Source organism: Micrasema longulum, unplaced genomic scaffold (assembly GCF_059751315.1).
Source record: "Micrasema longulum isolate JH-2025_06_02 unplaced genomic scaffold, ASM5975131v1 h1tg000197l, whole genome shotgun sequence".
Lineage (NCBI taxonomy): Eukaryota > Metazoa > Arthropoda > Insecta > Trichoptera > Brachycentridae > Micrasema > Micrasema longulum.
In genome coordinates, this window is record NW_028277402.1 from 742,771 (window position 1) to 765,019 (window position 22,249).

At 31.1% G+C, this 22,249-nt stretch overlaps 1 protein-coding gene across 4 annotated transcripts in view; it reads left to right on the top strand.

Moving 5' to 3' along the window:
* Nucleotides 1-22,249, top strand: part of Gs2 (glutamine synthetase 2) — a 54,995-nt gene that overhangs the window by 23,703 nt on the left and 9,043 nt on the right. Inside the window, exons 2-3 of one of the 4 annotated variants that reach the window (XM_088243239.1) lie at nucleotides 18,915-18,968; nucleotides 21,506-21,579. In XM_088243239.1, coding sequence (XP_088099365.1) covers nucleotides 21,546-21,579 — 34 coding nt within the window. In that variant the 5' untranslated portion in view covers nucleotides 18,915-18,968; nucleotides 21,506-21,545. The remainder of the gene's footprint in view (nucleotides 1-18,914; nucleotides 18,969-21,505; nucleotides 21,580-22,249) is intronic. The other 3 variants (XM_088243237.1, XM_088243240.1, XM_088243238.1) reach the window with 3 other exon arrangements.

Sequence of the window (22,249 nt, forward strand, 5' to 3'; positions counted from 1 at the left end):
AAGAACAAAACATTGCAAACAGAGAAGAGCAGCAATCATTCAGGAGAAATCGTTCCACCATCAATGCTATTTTCATTATAAGACAAATTTAAGAAAAATCTTTTGAATACCGCGTACATATGCTTCATTGACCCGACAAAAGCGTTTGATAAGGTATTGTTGAATGATGTCATCAAAATATTAACTGAGAAAGTAATATCACCAGCAGTCACTAAAACAGACCAACACATTAACACTGGCAGCAAAACCAAAATAAAAGTTGATGGTGAAATGTGCAATGAAATTCTAGCAGCCAGTGGCATAAAACAGGGTGTCAGTCTGAGTCCTTTTTCATTCAATTTAATTATGAACAAGATATTAGAGGAAGCGGCAAATCTAGGACTAGGTTATAAAATGGGTCATCAACTCCTTAACCGTGGCCCATGAAATCCTAGTTAGTCGCCGTCTGCCTGAGAGACCACCAAAGAGATGGAAGGACAGCTGGAACACAGCGCTCAGGAATCACCCTGTACTCGATAACAGATCAACCGATCTAAAGAAAAAAGAAGAAGAAGTAATTGCAATTGCAAATGTTAACTCGAAACGAATTTACAAAGCTAATAGTAGTTATGCTTCTACTAGTTACTAGACTCGGTATACGTATTCAATGCAATCTGAATGACATTAAATTTAATATTCACCAGCATCATAGTAATAATACTTGTAATGGGTAATTTACATCACAGTCAATCTTTTAATTTATTTCCATTAGGTTCAATCTATTTTCGCACTTTATTATTATAAATGGATGTATTATTGATATTATTACATATTGCAAGAAACATAAACCATAAAAGAGAAATTTAATAAACCAAAGATATCAAATTACGTATTACTTTTCATAGCATAATTTTTGTGGACAACTTATTATTTATGAGGTGAATATGACAAACAACTTCCACCCTTAATAGTCAAGCTTCTGCATTGTTAATTTACGCTGTGACACTTAATTTTTCCAGATAATTCCCACGATGAGAAAATTATACAAAGAGGTACAAAATTTATTCAAACGCTTCGCGTAATTTCATCTCAAAGTACTGTTTTCATTGTTAATTGTACCGTACAAAGGTACAAGGGAACAAGGTTGTAATATTGTGATTATTTTTATAACTGAAAACTTAGCATTACAATCTCACGCGTGGAATGTTTCAACGAAGCAATAAACTATGATATTTTATGTTGATGAATTAATTATTAATTTTGAATAAGGTCGAGAATTCTGTTGTTCAAACAAAAGGGTAAAAAAAACACACAATATAATATTGTTTTATATCCTAAAGTGAGACATGAAAATTACAGCAGTCCGTGTGAATCGACGGAGGCGGATATCTAAACAGAGATGGGAAATACATTACGGACGGTAATATGGAAATTTAGGCATTTACAGAGCTTACGATCTGTCGTTGGCTGGTTTAGTTGATCTACGCAATTGTATAAAAACGCGTTTAAAATAATGAAACCGCTTTTTCCATAATTATAATGTATTTATAACGTAAATTCAAAAAACAAATCGTCCAATTAATAAGAAATTTACTCGCCAAGATGCTTGCCTCACTCATGGTGGGTTCAGGTTTAATTACCAGGTGAGATTACAAAAAGTATGATGAAATCTAGAGCAGCTTGATGTAAGTACAACATGGAGGTTGCACATGAAGGAAGGCCTCCTGCGACCGCTATAACGGGCAAAAACGCCAAAAAAACGAGATATAGCGATAAAAGATAGAAGGATAATCACCGGAGAGATTGAGAAAAAAATATGCCTGTCACATCATACCATCCAACATATAATAACCGAAGTTTTCGAGATATTTTTTTTTCGGTATGATGACTTCCTCGAATGTTAACGCTTACACAAAAGAAAGACGTTTCTTGCTATCTACCAGGAAAATAAACAGCACTTTCTCGATCGTTATGTAACCACGGATAAAACATAGGTCCACCACTATGGCCCTGAAACCAAACGTAAAATCATGCATTGGAAACCAAGAGATCTCCACCCCCCCCGCAAGTTCCAGGTACAAACGTCATCCGGAAAGATCGTGGCCTCACAATTCTGGGATGCTGCAGGGTGTTAATATGTTGACTATTCCTCAAAAGGAGCCAAAAGAAGAGGCTCCCATTACGCTAAGCTGATACTGAAATCACGGAAGAAGATAAAATTAAAAATAGGGAGAAACTGGGGACAGGAGTGTTGTGTCATCAGGACAATGCTCCGTGGAGTACACAAGGTTGGGTTAGAATCGGTTGAAAAACCCACATATTCACCCGTTCTAGCACCAGTGACTACCGGCTATCCCCAAAACTCAAGGAACATTTGCGTAGAAATAAATTTTTATACGAAAATAAGGTCATGCATGTGCTGTGTAGATGCGTGGTTGTGAGGGGTCTTACAAATTTCTATCAAGAAGCTAAAGAAACATTGAAACATCGCTGGAAGAAGTGCATACATGTCTATAAAGATTTAGAAAAAAAAAAGTTTTTTTCTCATCAATCAATCATCCCTTATATATCTTAACTTTAAAAATATCTCCAAGTAAGTACAGATTCATAGAAATAAAAATAGAAAAAACACAGCAAAACTCGCAAACCACTACACTAGGCGGGCTTATCTCCACTTGATTTCCTTTATTAGGATTTCTACCTAAGAAACACTCGTCCAGGGTTCTGGTTCTATTTTACACTCATAATAAACCTATCATATTTAAATACAGCCATCATTATTTTTTTATAATAACACTACGTTAGAAAACCATAGTTTATTACACACACAAACGTGGTAATTAAATCGATCATTTTCTTCTGAAATTATTTAAAGATGTATCGAATATGTCAACGATTGGTTCATTGTCTTTCCTCAACCTAACCTTCTCGGAATACATACATGTTGTAAATATTATGATATCATCGTTAATTTACCGGTGTCAAAGCTATATTTAAAAATGTAATTCGCTGGCCCATTTCAGACGTATCGGAATTCAGAATCATACAAATTCACACGGCACGGTAAAATTACATAGTTTAAATTGATTTTTATTGAATTATTCTTTCATGCCATTAAAAAATATTTTTTTTAATGCTTGTGTTCTTTCAGTACTCATATGGCTATGAAACTTTTATGTTTACAAAAAAGTGTAAATATACACACAAATTATAGGTGAAACAAAGTGCTATGGAAAGGAGTATGCTGGGTATTTCATTGAGATACAAAATATCTATTACATGGATAAGAGTGAGATCCAAGGTCACTAATGTGATCCACATTGGTGCCGACCAGAAATGGAGCGGGGCTGGTCATATAGCCAGAACCACAGGCTCTATATGGACTGAAAGAGTCGTGGAATGGCCACCCAGAACCGGCAAAAGAAGTGTCAGCAGGCCTCAGACAAGGGGGGTCTGGTGACATAAGACGGGTTGCAGGAAGTGGTTGGATGCGGTTGGCTCAGGCTAGGGATATCTGAGGCCTATATTCACAACTGGACACGAGAGGGCTGATGTTGATCTTTTTTCATTGATTAATGGCAGGCAAACGCACTCACCGGTACACTATGAGGTCGACTTATTGCCCATCGATTTCTTTTTGCAGGATTTTTACCTGAGAATAGACACTTAATAAATAAAAATAACATAAATTAACATTTTTCAACAGAGATAGAGAACACTAGAGAAGTTTAGTGATTTACAAAGTTTATGGCCTGTCATTGAACATGAACTAACCACATTACACACTCTGTAGCATTTACCATTCTGCCTATGTTTGAACATTCATATTTGTGAAATCAAACAGCTGAATTATTTTATCTTCATTCAAGACAACATTTGAAAATCACCCGTAGTCTACCAAATCAATTAGAATATTTTTTTTAAATATAATGATTTGCTTTTCCTGAGTAATTTTCGTAAAAATAATAATAAGCTTGAATATAAACCATAAGTTAGTAAGTACATAATATGTCTCTTTCCAAATTCATTAGCAGATCCACTTTCTTTATCATATAGAAAATATGAATTATTTACTACATACATAAGTATTTTAATTAATAAGTTTACACGTGCAAGACATATCTGACCACTAAAAAACCAATGTAATTTGTGACCACTATGTTTTTGGTTGGCTAGATATTGTTTTTAGCAATAAGCCCGCCAAAACGCATTTATTCTTGCACTCAAAGTTTTCAATGAACAAGTGCAAGTTCCTACAGTTGGTATTAAACAAAATAATAAATGAAAATGTAAGAAACAAATAATTAATGATGTTTCTGGCGAGAGATTTGAATCATTTCCAGAATTTATACTTTTCAAGGAATATTTTTTGGCCCGGAATGCATGTTAGCTATTTTCGTGCACCTTTACGGGAAATTTCCACTCACTCCGAGTGGCATTCACCAATTCCCAAGTATTTTAGAACGATGAACTTAATATACCATACTAAAATATTTTTTATTATTAGATTTTTATGTTACATATTTTTAACATTTAAGTGCATCATATTTTTCGTCTTCCGAGAGACCTAGTTGTCTTTGATTTTGTCTACTATGCAAGATATCTCGGGTTAGATTCCCGGTATGGTTCGCATGTAAAAAGTTTTTTTATTACGCGTTTTTACGCTGAAAATTTTCATACTTCTTGAGCTGCTATTCTAAACGCTTTCACAGCGCGTATTAACGTTCTAAATACGCGCTGTTCCGCGCTATAAAAGTGTTTATAATACCAACCCTATGCGGACGCCCGAAGCGTATATTGATTTACTTTAATATTGGTCAAAATGAACGAGATACGCTGCAATTAAACGCTCCAATAAACTATTATATATATTTTAGTGGGTCATTTTAAGTGGACTGATAAAAATAATAAATATCAGCACAAATTAATAGAAATTAGATGAAATCGATAAGTTATCGATTTGGGTTATAGAATCCTACTTTGCTTTATCATAATTAGTACAAAGGGCGACACTGCATATTTATTTACCAAATAAATATTAAAGTTAAACAACAAAATGAATCCAATAACATTTGGACATATTTTATGACGGTACGAGCATTTAATTGTACTAGAAAACGTTTCTAAAATGTATTAAAAAGTTTTACAATTAAACACATTTTAAATGCTCCTTTACATCTACATCATAGTTTGGTAGTTGTTTGTCACCATCACATCGCACCAAATGCGACTTATTTTTACATTTGAAAACCATCAAATTTAAACACCAGCGTCGAAATGAATAAAGTTAGTTACGCACATAAGTGAAAGGTGAACCCATACATTATTGCCAGACATCTTAGTATGGTATAAACGTACCAACAAAAGTATTTTCCTTCGATAATAAATGGCATAAAACTTCTCATAATTGAAATTTTCCCGGAAAATTTAAATCTTCGGAACATTAGAATAAGTAGTCAAAAAAATAAAAATAAACAAAGAGACATATTAACACATTGTCGTCGGGACACGGCATTTGCCGTTTTTCGCGGACTGTCGGTCAACCGCGGGACACGGCAAATGCCGTTTTTGTCGACTGTCGGTTGTTGGCGGGAAACGGCATTAAACGGGTTTGTTATCAGCGTGAAATAAAACGCCTTGAAGGGTGATTTGCTACCTGGGGTGCTAGGCGACAGTCTGTCGACGTTATTTGAGATGCCTTGTCCGGATTGGCTAGTGTGCCACTTGTAAAGGCGTCGCCAGAAATCTAGAGTTTTATGCGATCTCAATCTCCAGTTTAGTTTGAGTCATTTCACGTATTGGACTATTTTTCATACCGCTCGCACTGTTTTGTTTACTGTTTGGTATTTTCTTATTTGAATATATTAGCATTGTATAGGACGTTACCCCTACAAAAATGTCTTTACAAGCCAATGATAGTGACGATGAAGTGTATGCCGACAATTTATCTAATTGTTCATGGAATGATGACATTGAAGAGTTGTCAGACAAAGAACCGAGTGATGATGAACAAATACCAAGACCTAGAACGTTTCACCGTCGCACTATTGAAAGTGATTCTGATTCGGAGACGAGCTCAGATGAGGATGTGGACGAGTGGTCATCGTTTGATAATCCTCCAGTTCTGGAATCGTTTTTAGGCCGCCGCGGTTTGAATTCAAATGTCCATTGTCCTCAAACTGTAAGTGATGCGATAGAGTTATTTATCGGTGATGATTTGTTTGAATATTTTATAAACGAATCTAATAGATATTACCACCAAAACTCACATAATTACAAATTATATAAAAAATCGGGAAAGTGGAAAAATAATACTTTGAAAGAAATGAAAAAGTTTTTGGGGCTGATTATTTTGATGGGACAAGTTCGAAAGGATATAAGGGACGAGTACTGGTCTACTGAACCAACAACCGAAACTCCTTATTTTGCTAAAACGATGTCCAGAGACCGGTTTCGGCAGATATGGAAAGCGTGGCATTTTTCTAACAAAGAAGAAATCATAGATAGTTCCGACCGATTATGCAAAGTAAAACCAATTATTGACCACTTTTTACCTAAATTTATTTATTTTTGATGATCAAATGTCAAATATGATTTCTTTGAAAATTTCGATCGAAAATATTATTTGGTTTAGAAATTGTGTCAATTTTAAGAAAGCGATATATTTTTGCGCTAATCGCGAAAAACACCCGCTATAGGCTAGAGTCTATTGTTCGAAGCGCCCGACTACAATGTGTTAAAAATAAAAAAGACTTTTTATAAAAACAACTAGTAAAAGATCAGAAAAAAGGTAATACGTATATTATGTCCTTGAAAAAAAAATTCGTACCAGTTACTATCTTAAAGGCTTTTTGTAGTGGTCATATGACGAGCGGCAATATAACCATGAAACGTAGTTAAAAATCATCAACAACATTTTAATTTTGTCTTACCTTGGTTTATATGGACAATAAACCAATTGAACGTTTTCATCCCAAGTAAAAAAATGACAATTAATTCTTACCTATATTTGTATGTATTCTTTCGTAAATAAGATACATTAATTCTGCTTCTTTTATTAATCCTTAGTTGGGATTGATTCGCAGTTTTGCAGCAAATACCAGCATATATTTCCTTTTATACTAATTTCCGTCCTCGGCGCCTCTTTTCGTAACTGGCCAAATAATATAATATGTTATGACGTGTATCTATTACTACTACTACTACTACTAATACCATCACGCCAATTCCCCGTAGGGGTAGGCAGAGAGAATGTACCGCCACACACGTTCATCCTGGCATACATTTCTAGCTTCTTCCACATTCATACATCTTGTCATATATGACCTTAGGTTCCACCTGCTTTCGACAGGACCAGACTTTAGATTTTGGTTTATCTGATCATGCCACGTCTTCGTTGGTTGTCGTCGTCTCACGTCACCGTTTATTTTCGTCGTATATTCGTTCTACGTGAACAAACCATCTCAGAGACCCTTTCTTAATCTTATCAATTATACCTGACTCATATTTACACTCTCGCCTGATTTCATCATTCACAACCCTGTCATACATTGATTTCCCACACATTCGTCTAAGAGATCGCATTTTGACAGCGTTCACTCGGCTTTCATCCTTCCTCTGCCAACTCCATGATTTACTTATATACATAAGCGTTGGGAATAAAACTCCGTTGTGCACTTCCAGTTTAACTTCGATTGACATATTTTTATTAGCGCTTAGTGCGCCGTTGATTTTGTTGCCCGCATGAACTCTCCTTGAATCTATTTCTACTCTTCCATCTCTTAAAAACATGCTTCCTAGATACACAAATAATTCTTCTACTTGTTCAAGACATTCGGCGTATCTATGTACTATACATTGTACATACTTCGGATTTTATTTTGATTAATGTACTCTCGGCGGGGTACCCTAATCAATTATGTGATTGGTGTCCTATATTGTTTATTCCAAACTATATGCGAGATTTTCGTGGCCAATTGAATATGCCCATCCAATTGGCACGTATTTTTGACATGGTGTTTTTTGCCGATCTTTACTTTGTAATTCATAACGTAAACTCTCCATCGAATTAAATTAAAAAAACTACTAATCTTAAATCAGTTTTGTAAAACGTATATATTTTCATACTGGTAGTACAATAAAAACATATCTACGAGTATTACTCCTTTGTCGGACCTAGTCTTAATAGCTTCTATGTTATGCTTCTGAATTGTCTTTTTTGTTCATATATATTAATATATATAATAAATATAATATATATTAATAAATTATATATATTAATATGTGAGCTGTACTTAATAGTCTATTTGTAAGTACGAACATTGTTCAACAAAAAATTGTATTTAAATTATTATTATTGTTATAAATATAGTTTTTACACTTGGAAGAATGTTCTTTTCATTGTCGTAATGTTGATGCGTATATGCTCCTATACAGTACCTATGTACACGGTACAGCTCACCCTTTCCATGTCCGAAAGTAAACACCGCCCCGCACTGTGTCCCCAACGTAAACAATGATAACACTTCAGCAGTTGTTATCGCCTTCAACTGCATTTTTTTTGTATCCAATATTCACCTTATTTTTCCTTATCTTTGCTCTTTGTGTTTTCGCATCTTCTTCCATAAACAAATATATGAAACTTTACATTTTCTTCCAAACAGCATTTCAAATTTCCGCCGATGTTTTCTATGGAACTAGTTCTAGTTGGCGAATTGTTGAGAGCAGTTAAATATAAAATGCAGTTGGTAAAGCAATAACGTGTCCATTCGTGATGCGTGAGTGTTTGAAAGTAATACATACATTATAAAACTTCGTAACATTCTGAAGGTAAATAACGGTACTAAGAGGCTTTTTCTAGGGAATTTTGGGTCTCACAACAATATAATTTTAGAAGGTTTTTCATTTAGTCCTGACCTGACAGCCCGCATGTGTAAATAATTCAGCCGATGTAATTTTTGGCTGATATTCCTCCTATAGCTAAATACTTAAGGACATGTTAATAATATAATAATATAACAAAGGTCAATTTGACAATTCATTTTACCAAGAGCAAGGTAAATAAACAGACACGAGTCGACAAGGCCTTTCGTTAGATTCCGAAACATGAAAATCATCTAAAATATTCATTTGCCAAGCTTTTTACAATACAACCGCTAAAGAAAATGGAACGTTCTGCTTGTATTATTCATACAAAAATCACATATCTCAAAGGGCCGTATTTAGGATTTGTAGGATGGGGGATTCTAGACCCCCATATCTGCATCGGAGAGGTTTACTTTAGATTAATAATTTTTTAAGTTTTGTATGTGATATCGTAAAATTAAGATAAAACTTGGTCATGATATTCACAATTACAATACGCGTTACTCAGGGAATCTTCATGCGTCTAAGTTTCGCTCAACAAAGTTCGGCAGTAGGTCCTTGGAAAATATTGGCCATTCCGAATATAATAAACTGCCCGATGAGCTAAAACACGAAAAATTGAATAAAAAATCCAGAAGTGTCGCAAATCAAAAATATTTCTTAAATCTTTTTGACAGTGATAATAATGAATGTAATTTATATAGATGGTGTTTTATGTTTCTTATATAATAATGTTTTCTTTCCATTTCGGATGTATTAATATGTATGAAATTGTGTATTGTCAAAAAAAATATTTTTCTTATGTACGGTCCCAAATGAGTTTCTTTAATAATTCCTGGTAGTATAATATGTTTTTTTTGCATTATATGTTTTATTAATAATAAAAAAAATATATATATGAATAGAAAACCTTTGAGTTGCCCATATATCGACGCATTTTACGTATAACAAGTAATGCATTATACATATATTTTTTTAACATTTACCTCGTTATATATTTTTTACTAAACACTATTTTCTAAGTGCATCTACGTAAATACTGCCCAGTGTGTTCACATAACATACCTAATCAGTTTACTGCGCAATGTTACTCACAAAATAACAAGATAATATAACATAATAAAGTATAATAATTATGTTTTTTGTAGATAAAATGATAAAATTCCATAATTAATAATTTTAAAAATAAATAAATAATACTCCTTGGTTTAGTTTCACTTGATTTATTTTGACCAACGGCGCTTTCACCTGAGTATATTCAGGCTTAGCTTTATTAAATTATATTTTGTGGCATTGAAAAAATATTCACATGGACTTAATTTAATTTTTTTTTTTGTTTGACTGTTAAACTATTTAAAAATTGAAATATGCCTGTAGCAACATTGGTAAAAATCATTTATGATATGCCGTTGTTCTACCATTTTCCATAGTGCGGCGTCAGAAATATATTTAAGAGTTTCTATGAAAATAATAGAAATATGGCAAAAAGTCTCCATTTCCGTGGTTTCAAGTATAAAAATCAAAAAAATTATGTACTTTTTATTGAAATAGTATCCAAATTTATAAAATAATCAGATGACATTAAATAAAAGTGTCAGATATTTATGGAACAAAGTACAGCGTTTTCCTTCAAAAAGTCAAAAACTCTTTGACGTTGCCCCGTGTAAATGCAGAAATTTTCATTTTTATAGACGCAGTAAGAACAGATCTGTCGTACTAGTAGAACGGTCTTTTCTTGGAGACCAACGAATTTTCCGAAAAATGATTATTGGTTGTATTGATTAACTTATCACTACTAATCTGCAAAACAATGAATATTTCATAGTCCCTGGACTGGTACCTGAAGCGTAAGACTGATCATCTTATCCTCATGCAACAAAAAAAAAAGATCAAGATACGCTGCAATTAGTTTACCAATGCAGTGCCCTATGGAATTATGATGATGATGACTAATCTGCAAGAAAAGTGAGAAGAAAAAATGAAGATATTAAATAATTTATCAAACTCAGTTTTTTGCATCTTTCTGATAGTTCTTCCGATGACAGGGGAAAAGTACTTTTAATAAATAAAGGTTTTTTACCGTCAACTTGCAATCATGTGTATGATAAAAATCAAACCCAAAATCAAAACCCAATCGATTTCGATAAACCTTCTCATATAAGTGATAGTTACAAGGTTTCATACAGGGTAGCAATTGCAAATGCATCCGCTACCTTTTAAATCCGCCCGTAAACTCTGCTTCAAGAAATAATATATCTTGTAGCATATACGAGTATTAGACCACGACAAGCTAAGAAGAGAAATAATAAGAGCTAGAAATATTTAAAAAAAAAACGTAATTATCAAAAAATTTAAAGATTTCTTTTTCAACGGCCGCAAAGATATCTTTGCTTTGTAAAAAAAGTAATAATATTATTGACGTACAAAGGATCTAGAGGACATAACTCTCGGGCAGAAACCTGGTTCAGTTTATCTTGGCCATGTTTCTCCTTGAGAGGGCACTACTAGAATATTCTAGAAAGCTGTATTTTCATTTTTAAAAGATAAAAATCGTAAGCTGAATTAGTTTCTGTTGCAATTCCGCCCATCCAGGGAATTTTCCACTATCAACGATAACCAATAACTACTCAAAATAAAATAACTTTTTTGCCACAAATCACACAATCTCACTCTTTCCATTTATCGTCCTTTCCTCTTTTCTCTTTATTCCTTTTTCCCACTGTGTAAAAAAAATGATTCAATGTAATTTATAGACAAATACAGTTATTTCTATTTATGTATTTCTTTGCATTTTTTTTATTGAATATGTTTTGTAACTTAAATTACAAAAATAAATCTTTTATTTTATCGGTTGGTTGGAAGAAATTTCCATGTGGCATGAAGCCCGTCAATGTACAATAAACATTGTGTTAAATGAATAAAAATAAATAAATTGTAATAGCTGTTGTTTTTTCCCCAAATACATAAATAAATAAATAAAATGTAATCATCTGTATATTTTGCATTGTTGTGTTGCGTTAAAAGGAATATTAAGAGTATTGTTTTGTTTAAATTTTAAATTAAAAGGAATGTCATAATCTAGAAGTGTTTCTATTAAAAATATTTTATAATCAGTCTTCATAGAAAAGTAGAAAAACTATTTTGAATTTTTATTTTCTCTAGCTCTTTTATTTTTTACAAATTTGTATTTCTATTAGTTAGACAACTTACTTTGGGACAGCAGTTTTAGTAAATAAAAACAAGAAATTATAAACAAGTACAAAAATTTACTCCGAAAATGCACAACTAATATGTAGAGCCTTATAAACTATCGTAGACTTATACCCGTATGCAGAGACAAACTTTGAGGTAAGGAAAGTACATTCTATTGTCTTCACTTTCAGGTTATTCTCTGCATTTGAAATTAGAATGTACTTTCCTCACCTTAAGTTTTGTCTCTGCATACGGGTATTAGACCTGATGATGAATAAGTCTGAATACCTGAAATTTGTGCTCTTATCAATTTGAAACTCTCGTGTGGCGTAAAATAACAAGCGATTTTTTTATTTTATATTTAATATGCTATTCAACAAGGTAAATGCAAAAATACCAAATAATTATATTACTATAACTAGGGTTTGAGTTAAATAGTTTTAAACCCCAAACATCGTTTGTTTTAATTAGTATAAAATCAGTTCATATTACTTTTTAATTTATGGAGTTGCAAATCAAATGTATGGTATTCGAATATTCTCTTTATCATTTAAGGAATTATACAAAAAACGATACCTGGGGTGGTATTCTGAACGCAAAAGCGCGCGTGGATAACGCATTTTTAACGCGTATTTAAATACACGCTCACGGAGCGATCTCTTCGCTCACAATTCAGAATACCAGCCCTGAAACGATATTAATAGGTAAACGTCTATGTCCCATGACTCAAGTGAATGACTTTTGTCTCAACAGAATTTTTTAAATTTATTTTCAAGAACTTTCAAAAAACGTAAACGTTTGGGTCAATTATTTTTTTCGAAATATCAATTGCTGCCATTGCTGGTACTAGGTATATGTTGCATCAAATGATGAATGTCTTTTGTTAAATCAAAAGTAATGAAGATATTCAAATTTAAGTTTTTTAAAAGTTTTTTGAAACGGACACCAAAAAGCATAATGAAACGGACGCTCGGTTCGTGGTATTTTTTTATCCGTTTCATAAACAATTTGTATATTTTAGGTATAAATTATCCAATCCAATTTATATTTTGGTATATGGTCGTATTATTATCGATCTCGAGTTTTGAACAAAAGAGAGGATAAGAACGACTGACACAGTCATGGAGGGAGCGAGCTGTGAGAGAAGTGATTTGAAATAAAAAGTCAATTAGAGCTGCTGCGGAGGTTTTGATATATCGAAAACGATATATCTGACACACACAATAAAAAATATAAAAGAACGTGCTGAAAATTCTGAATCTTAATTTTAGGAATAGAAAGTTATTTTCGCGAAATTAAGAAAACATTTTGACGAATTAGTATATATATTTCAAATGTTTTGTTTCTTCCAAAAATCACGTCGAAAATGTGCTACCGACGCTTTAACAACTGCAAAAAACAAGAGAACTCGCATTTCAATTTGTCAGAGTATATAATATAGATGGTCCCGAGGAAATCAGCTCTGAAACAATCGCTTCGTGGATATATGGCAAAAAAAAACAGCTTAAATGATCTGAGCCGAGATTGGGTGCAGCACAGTAACAAATCTACCCATAATCATAGCAGTCCGTAGATCGAAGCCAGTTGGCCAAAATACATCTGCCGAGAGAGGAAATTTGGTTAGCATGGTCAGGTTAAAAAATGCTTCAGGCAGCATCTTACCACCTCCTTTTGTTTTCCCGAAAGTTTACTTTAAAGTTGTGATGATCTCAAAAGGACCAAAAGCATCTCTTGGTTTCATCTAATAGTTCACTGACGCGCTGAAGATTTCTTTTTAATTCGTCAAACCTACGGAGGAATCTCCACGTTTACTTTTGACGGACAAAAATGCTGATGTTTTTTTTTCAAAGGAATAACCCGCTAAGCCTCTATTTTAAGGCTTGTCAGCAGGTGGGATAAAGGGGATATGGAAGGAGGTAATAAAAAATATACTACAATACCCAAACCAATTGAGAAAAACATATTTCTTGGATTTTTTTCTTGCAACTGGCGGGAATCGAACCCGTGACGCCAGTTTCACAGTTGGCCATCTAACCAACTGCGCTACGGCGCCTGCCTATAATTTCCATTCACATTTTGTTTGTAAATAAAACATTTCAATGTCTAAGAAAATAAATAATGTATTTTTCATACTATTGTATTGTGTGCACCTACGGTACCCTGAATAAAAAATAAGGCCCTTTTCTTGATTTCTTTTATCAGCATTTAAAGGTTACATTGTAAAAATTGATAACTTTCTTTATTTTTCAATATTTAAAAAATATAAATCAATTGTACCATGTTTTTAAAAAAATGTCCGTTTCATAAACACTCATCCCTATCTTTATATTCATAGCAGTTCAGTGACAAAACTAATCTAAGCTAAAAGAGGATAAAAAATAGACCCTGCTATTTTCACGTACATGTACATAGTAACAATATTAATTTTAATTAGATTCCTGGCATCGTGAAATTATCACAGCCGGTGAAAACTGGATTCAGAAAAGTGTTGGAACATGTATTAATAATTGGGCCAGAGATAAACAAATAGACTGTTGCCATGATGACATTTTTACTCAAACGTTGTTGTCTACAATCAGCTAGATTTTCATTTGATTACAGTTTTTTTCAATATCACGACGATTGTGATAACAATTAGTTGTTTTTAAACCTCATTCCTCGATTCATGATAAAATTCTCTGAAGCACTCCACCAACACGTGCTTTCATTTAATTGAGGTAAATTTTCTAGAGATAAAGTTATTTTGTAACTGTACAAACATTTGGATACGGAAAAATATTATTGAAGTGTACCTATATACTACCTATGCACATATTTACAGAAAATTAACTCGTTTGGTATATTTTGTTTCTCAGCTGACGTTTCGTGGTGGAACTGCATTTTCATTATAACAAAAAATACTGTTTGTAGTTTTTTTCCATTTTTATTTATAATTTTCATCAGTGATTGAGTGTTGTCGTAACTGACATTGTCATTCTGCTTAAACAATTCTTATATTATGGAAAAGTGAAAAAATAGTTTAAATATATGTAAATCAATAAACGTAGTACTTTATATAATTGGTACACATATTATTTATATTTTTGTGTATTTCATTGCTTTATATTTGTTTTATTATATATTATACTATATTATTTATGTTTAAGTAATATGTATTCTTGGCACATATATATACTTTATATTTGTATAATAATATTTTTAAATTTCTTACATTTGATTAGCTAGGCATTTATAATTAAGTTTTAGTTTTTCTTTTTTATGTCATTGTTTTATTAGTATAGGACTACTTACGCTCGAAAGATAGAAAATCTCCATATTAGAACAGGCTGTGCCATGTTAGATGGAGACTATCATAAACAGAGAACACTCGCGTTTTCATTTTACATTAATTGGTTTTATATAGATTCCATGTTATTAAGTATGTATATATATTTTTTTGCAATAAATTTATAAATAAAAAAATAAATAAAAAAATAACAATAAAGATAATGCGTTACACCGCACCGGCGCGTTACGAATGCTTATTACTCGTACATATTTAAATAATAAATACTGCATTTAACGTGTAATAAATAAAACTGTAAGTATAATAAACGCAAGAAGATTTAATTTTTAAACGGAACAAATATTCTCGAATACCAAAGATTTAAGTTTATAAGTATACTTTATATTATAATAAAATGTCATGACTTTGTTTTAAAAAATGTATTAGTAGGTGCATCGTTTCTGGATTTTGAAACGTACATAACGTTGTAACTTCTTACAAAATAACATATTTAAACTTACAAGTGTTCTACTTTCACTAGTTTTGTGCGAGACAATCGAAGATATTATGTATTAAAATGTAATTTCAATTCTAGCAAATCGAAGTTTATAGAAAGTTAGTAGTACCGGTTGTTTAAGCTTGTTTCGAAATTTATATCGCTGTAAAATAATTACTTATAGAAAATTGTAGAGCACACGCCATTAATACAAACATCATGACACTACATTTTGATATGATTTCAAATGACAAGGACGCAAAAAATATTCACAAAAAACATGCATGAAATTACACGGTTGTGTGTAATAATGATTTTTTTTACAACCACATAGTTCACAGGCATATTTTGTTACGTAACTATTTTATTTTTCTCTGAGTAATAATGCGCCACGACTGCCTCATTACTCTGGGGTATTGTTCGATACATGAAAAGTATGTTACGATATTAGTGGCAATAGATATCGATTTGGACTTATCTGACTTTTCACCCGAGTTGACGACGCAACGCGCGACCCCGATGCGACGCACAGTGGGCCCAAATTCACAAAACACGATAAAAATATTTTTTGATAATTTATGACCTAAGAAATAAGTTTGAAATATTATTTTAATAGTTTTTAAAGTTCTGCCATAAAAAACCCTCAAAACATGTGAACATAAATAAAACATTTATAGATTTTCAAATTTAATTTTATTTATACTGTTCAAAATACGTATTTACTTTTTATCTGTTGAATCAGATTCAACAATATCATCTTCCTCATTCGTCTCCATTTCAACATGTCCATTTTTTTTATGTCTTCATTTTCTGCTTCTTCTCCACTGCTGTCTGTTGTGTTTTCAAAATTTGGAAGTGTAAGCAACTTCAGCGCTTCCCATGACATACATTTTTTTTATATCTTCGAAAGAAGATACATTCTTAGAGGTGGGGGTCAGTGTTATTCAAGATCCTAACGTCACTGCAACCTGTGAAGATCTATTGTGACGGTAGAAGATACACAGGCATCGGATTATATATAAGTAGCATATTAAATATAGTATTATCCTGGTTGAAAATAATTTTGAGGACTTCCTCGCAAAACATCTGCGTAACGTTTTTACGTCTTTATTTCTTGCCCCTTTCTTGCTTTTTCCCGAAGTTCTGCGAACGATAACAAAGCCGATTCTTTAGCATCAGGACCATGAAATAATAAGGTAGTAGTCATTCTATGCAAAGGATATAATTTGATAGTCGTTTTAGCTGTTTCTAAGGCATATATGCTAAATGTGTATACCTCAATTTGATGTCCAATTTAATATTTTTGTGTCTTATCCCAGCTTCAACCTGATTTCAGCATTGACGTCAAATTATGTAGTTAGGTTTGTAAACCTATAAGATAAAAATTCACCTACTTCGTAAAAATGAATAAAACTCAGATCTGATGAAAAACGTGCATGGAAACTAGAACGACTTCTTCATGTTAATAATTTTTATCTAAAAAAGCTGGTTGAACTTAGATTTAATATTTATGGATTTTTCACCATACCTACATATTAAGGAATATTTAAGCAAAATAAGATGTCTAGAGCAGGGGATGGAAGTAAAATAAATAAATCAACGCGAAATATTTTTTTCGTGAAAAGACGGTATCAAAATTTGCTTATATTTAACTAGAATATTTCTTTATAAATACGAGTATCAAATTTATTTCAAATATATCACTTGCTTCGCAATTGAATAAAAAATACTTGAAAAATATATACGGTAACATGAAACATGGGGATTCGTCGCAACACGCCAATATATGATACACGCCTTCGCTCACGATTAGAATATGACTGAGGCAACGTGTAAACGCATGCTTTCACAGTCTTCCCCCTCCACTCCATGACCCACCATTTTTGGTTTTGAAAACGCACTTTATTACAAAATGTATTTAAGTTAAAAATAATAAAAATATTTTTTTTTTAAACTTGGTATTTTTCACTTACTATTGTGAATTCTGAATTTGGTTCCACAGTGCGACGGTCAAATAAATTTGAGTTCATGATGTTTATTTTTATTTACCTGTACGAATTTGCCTGTTCATGATGTCCGTTTTCATATATTTTTAACTAAAATAATCGCAGCAAAAATGAAAATAATATTGGTTAAAGCATAACTTTTTGTATGTACTTATTTATAGATGATTTTCAAACTCATGTCCTTTTTTGCAAGCTTAAAAAGGTTAAAATTGGGTACTTAAGTAACCTAAAAATTTGTGAATTTATGAAAAAAGGATAGTAAGATAAAATTAATATTATTCAATGAAATTTGTTTTATTTAGGAGTAAAATTTTGAATTTAATTTGAATTGAAATTTGAAATTACAATCAAAATTAAAATTGAAATTTATTTTGAATTGGATTTTTTTTACAAATTACACCGAAAAACTAACGTTAACAAATTAATAAATGATTTTGTTGAAATTCGAAAGAATAAATGTGACATTATTTTTAACTTAACTTTTTTGTACAACTACTCAGAATATTGTGAGTTAAAACTCTCAAGCCGTTCCTAATTATTTTGCATTCAAAATTGTTAATTGCTTTAAAATAATTTATTTAATTCAAAATTTAGAAGTAGTCTTCAAAAATGCAATCTTGATTTAAATCAACCGTTAATTTGATTAACTACGTTTCTATGTAGTATAAAAACATAACGTTGTTTTTATTTTTGACCTCCAGCAAGTTTTGCCTTAGCCATTTTGTTAGCTATTAAGGTTTACAGTCAAATAATTGGTTGGATATTGTATGTATCTATATATATATTTAACAGCAATCAATAAAAAAATTGAATGGTTTAAATCTGTGTTATCTAATAAAAAAGCATTAAATTAATCTCCATGTCAAGTTAATTATCGAATCCGTCACCGAATATGACAAATCTTAATGTAATATTGATTAATGTTTCAATCAAAAAATATAAAATACTCGGTTCTTCGATCTATTTTTATCATTTTTACGTCTGTTAAATTGATAGCACCGCTACCTTATCCACAACGGATACTGCGATAGATTTTTATGAAGATGATAGAATCAGCGATTGCCACACTTTTGTATCATAATGATTGATTGTTTCTTTCTTTTTGTTTCAGATACTAAGCCACGTGTAGATTCTCAAGGATTATAGTCTCATCACTTATCATTGGGTAAATAGGACTTGGCTGTATAGATAAAGCGAACTGTCGATTGTTTTATTTTATTTTCTAAAGCGATTTTCAGATTCTTCACACACTTGGCAAAATATAAGCACAGTTATTATATCGTTAACAGCACAAATTTACAAATATTTTTCTGATTTAGAAATTTCCGAAGAAAACAATATTTGGATTTTGTAATAAATGGTGTATTTCCGATTACCTGAATCGAATTATTAGTGTGTATTAGCAAAATTATACATTTTAAACATTAGAGTGCTGCCATTTAGGTTAGGGCCAGTTGCGTTAAAATTTATAAAAAATAATATGTTTTGAACTCGACCTCATGCATACATAGGAAATGGATTTTATTTTAAGTATGCATATTTTACAGCAATTTAATTAGACAAATATAACTTATAATATCCGAAAAAGGCTCGCAATGCAAAATGTTTTTAAATACCTACATCAGAATAAGAATTTATTATTATTATTTATTTCATTAGCTTTCATTACAAACATACGTATGTATACTCTCAAACAAATATTTACGCTATCTATTAATACCACAATAAACGTGACACTAGTCTGCACTCTGCACATATTATTTTGATTTTTCTTACCCTCAGGTATCGTACCGTAAAAATATTATTTCGTTTTTATATTTGAACGTTTATCAGAATAGCACAAAGAAAAAATATACATTTATTATAAATAAATATGTATTAAGAGTGATGCGATGCAAGCGTACGTACCTAATTTGTTATTCTTGTTATCAGTAACGATGTTATTTACTCATCTATTTTTGCGCGCGTTATGCAATGTTATGTATTTATTTTTTGTTTATATTGTATAAACCCTTATGCTATAAAACATTGCATTTTTACATGTTACAGGTCGACCGTCGAAAGGGGTTGTGAAGGGTTCCCTTGCGGAATGCGCACATATATACCACATTTATGTATATGCGCGCAATCCGATAGTACCACCTCCCCCTCCTTTTTCAAGGATCTTACGACGGTCGAACTACACTTTTTGAACTGAACTTGATTTATTTTTGGAACAATGACAAAATACTAACAACACGCACAGAAACTTACAAAATAAAATATAACTGGGCCATTCGTCCTTTATAGCATGCGAGTTAATAAGGAATTTTCAAAAATTAAGTAAATGACAAATAAACTTAGATATATATGGCTACAATAATTAGAAAACTCTCCGCATGAAAACGCTTAACAAGACTACAAATATATCAAAATTTCTATCAATGTTTTTCCTTTCAAAAAAGGATTGAAGGATTTTTTAAATAAAATTACTCTAAATACTTGCGTGTTTTAACAATAATAACATCTAGGATATTCTTTAACAATAATAACATCTAGGAGTAAATAAATATAAAATATGTTCAATGTTAGGTAATGTGTTAGGTATATTTTTAAATTAAATAGCGTACATACCTTGATAAGACTAAGAATTAATGTAATCGCACTTCATATGAAAATTATTCTAACATTTTTCTTATTTACTTAATATACCCACTGTTTTTTTATGCAATTTTTTATACCGGACTATTCATTATTGTTTGTTTTTTTAAATTCTTATTTACATAAAAAATAACGCCATCTAAATTGCGTCAAATTAACATTATATATTAGTTGATCGGCGCATTATTTATTTATTTGTACATTATTTGAGACAAAAGTCCCAACTCCATGTGACTAAAAGTCCTATGTTGAGATGGGACTAGCAATTAGTTGACACAGACATATGAGTGTATTACCACCAATATAGAATCAGAAACATAAAAAATATTTGTTTAAAAAATACACATATATATATAAATGGCACATCAATGTGGTAAACAGTAAACTTAAACATTCGGAATAAAAATAATTTATTTAATAATAAATAAAAGTTTATCGACGTTTCATGTTTATTTTACTCTTTTTTTATGACGCAGAGTTTTACTTTTGATTTTGCATTGCAATATGCTTTTCTGGTTTCTACATGTCCTAAAAACATCATGTTATTGTTTATCTTTAAAATGATTACTATGTTTGTACTTACCCATATTATTTTTGCAAATGCCCCTTGGGCGTATTGTAAAATTAAATAAATAAAAAAAATAATAAACATTTTCATGGTTATTTATTTTTCTTTTTACTTCACATAAAACTTATTTATTCACAGTCCATAGCTATTAATATTTTCAGCCTTCAACTTGACCATGGGCTACGTCATTTGCAGTAGTGACATAAAATTAGACAAAACATTTAGATTTTTTATACATTATTTTTTATTGATACTGTATGTATTTAATAGCTTGCAATATTATATTGACTATTTTAAGTAAACAGATAAAAATACAGGACTTCGGAAAATATTTTGATAATATAAATAACGTATGTGGTTAAATTTATCATCTATTTACTATTTTAAAAAGTCAACATTAATATTCAAATAAAATTATAATGGATGCGATAAGCCATATTTTTGTTTTAAAATCTATTTTATCTTAAAAGTACATCTTTTTATTCTCATAACAGTTTATTTTTGTTACAGATAAAGTTTTTGGCATAACTTACAATGGCTGATAGTTGCACAAGAAAGATTGGAGATGGTACGTATACGTAAATATATTATATGCTTTTCAGGTATTATTTTATTAGGATTATATATTAAAAAAATATTAAACTTCATGAAAAAATGTATACGAAATTCATTTTAGAGTCCTCCCCATTTGGATAACACGTTCTGATGACATTTTTTTTTTCATTCAATGTCACAATTCTTTTTGAAAAATCTATTCATATCCAATTTTGATTGGTTTTTTATTATTTATTTGCTTATTCAATTCTTAAAACGTTTTTTTTTTATGAATTAGTAATAATTATATAAAAAACAAAAAATTTATTTTTTATCTTTGACAACTTGGGTTTCAAAGTTATATAGGTTTGTGTTAGTAAAGTTAGAAGTTAACCCCATTTTAAGCCAATAATTAGCAGTAATCATAAAAAATAGAAATAAAGGAATGAAACATTTTGTCCAAATAAAATACAGAGGTACATATTTAAAAATTTTACTCATTTTCATATACGTTGACATTTATGTCTTCTCTAAATGAAAAAATAAACAGATTTTAAGGAATCTATGATAGCAAAATAAATATTTTATATGAAAACGTATATGAAATGAATAAATTAATGAACACGAAAATATTTTTATGGTACTTACTGGTAGCACCAAACAAATTTAAATTATGTTTAAAAAAAAGGTTTTGAAAATTTTAT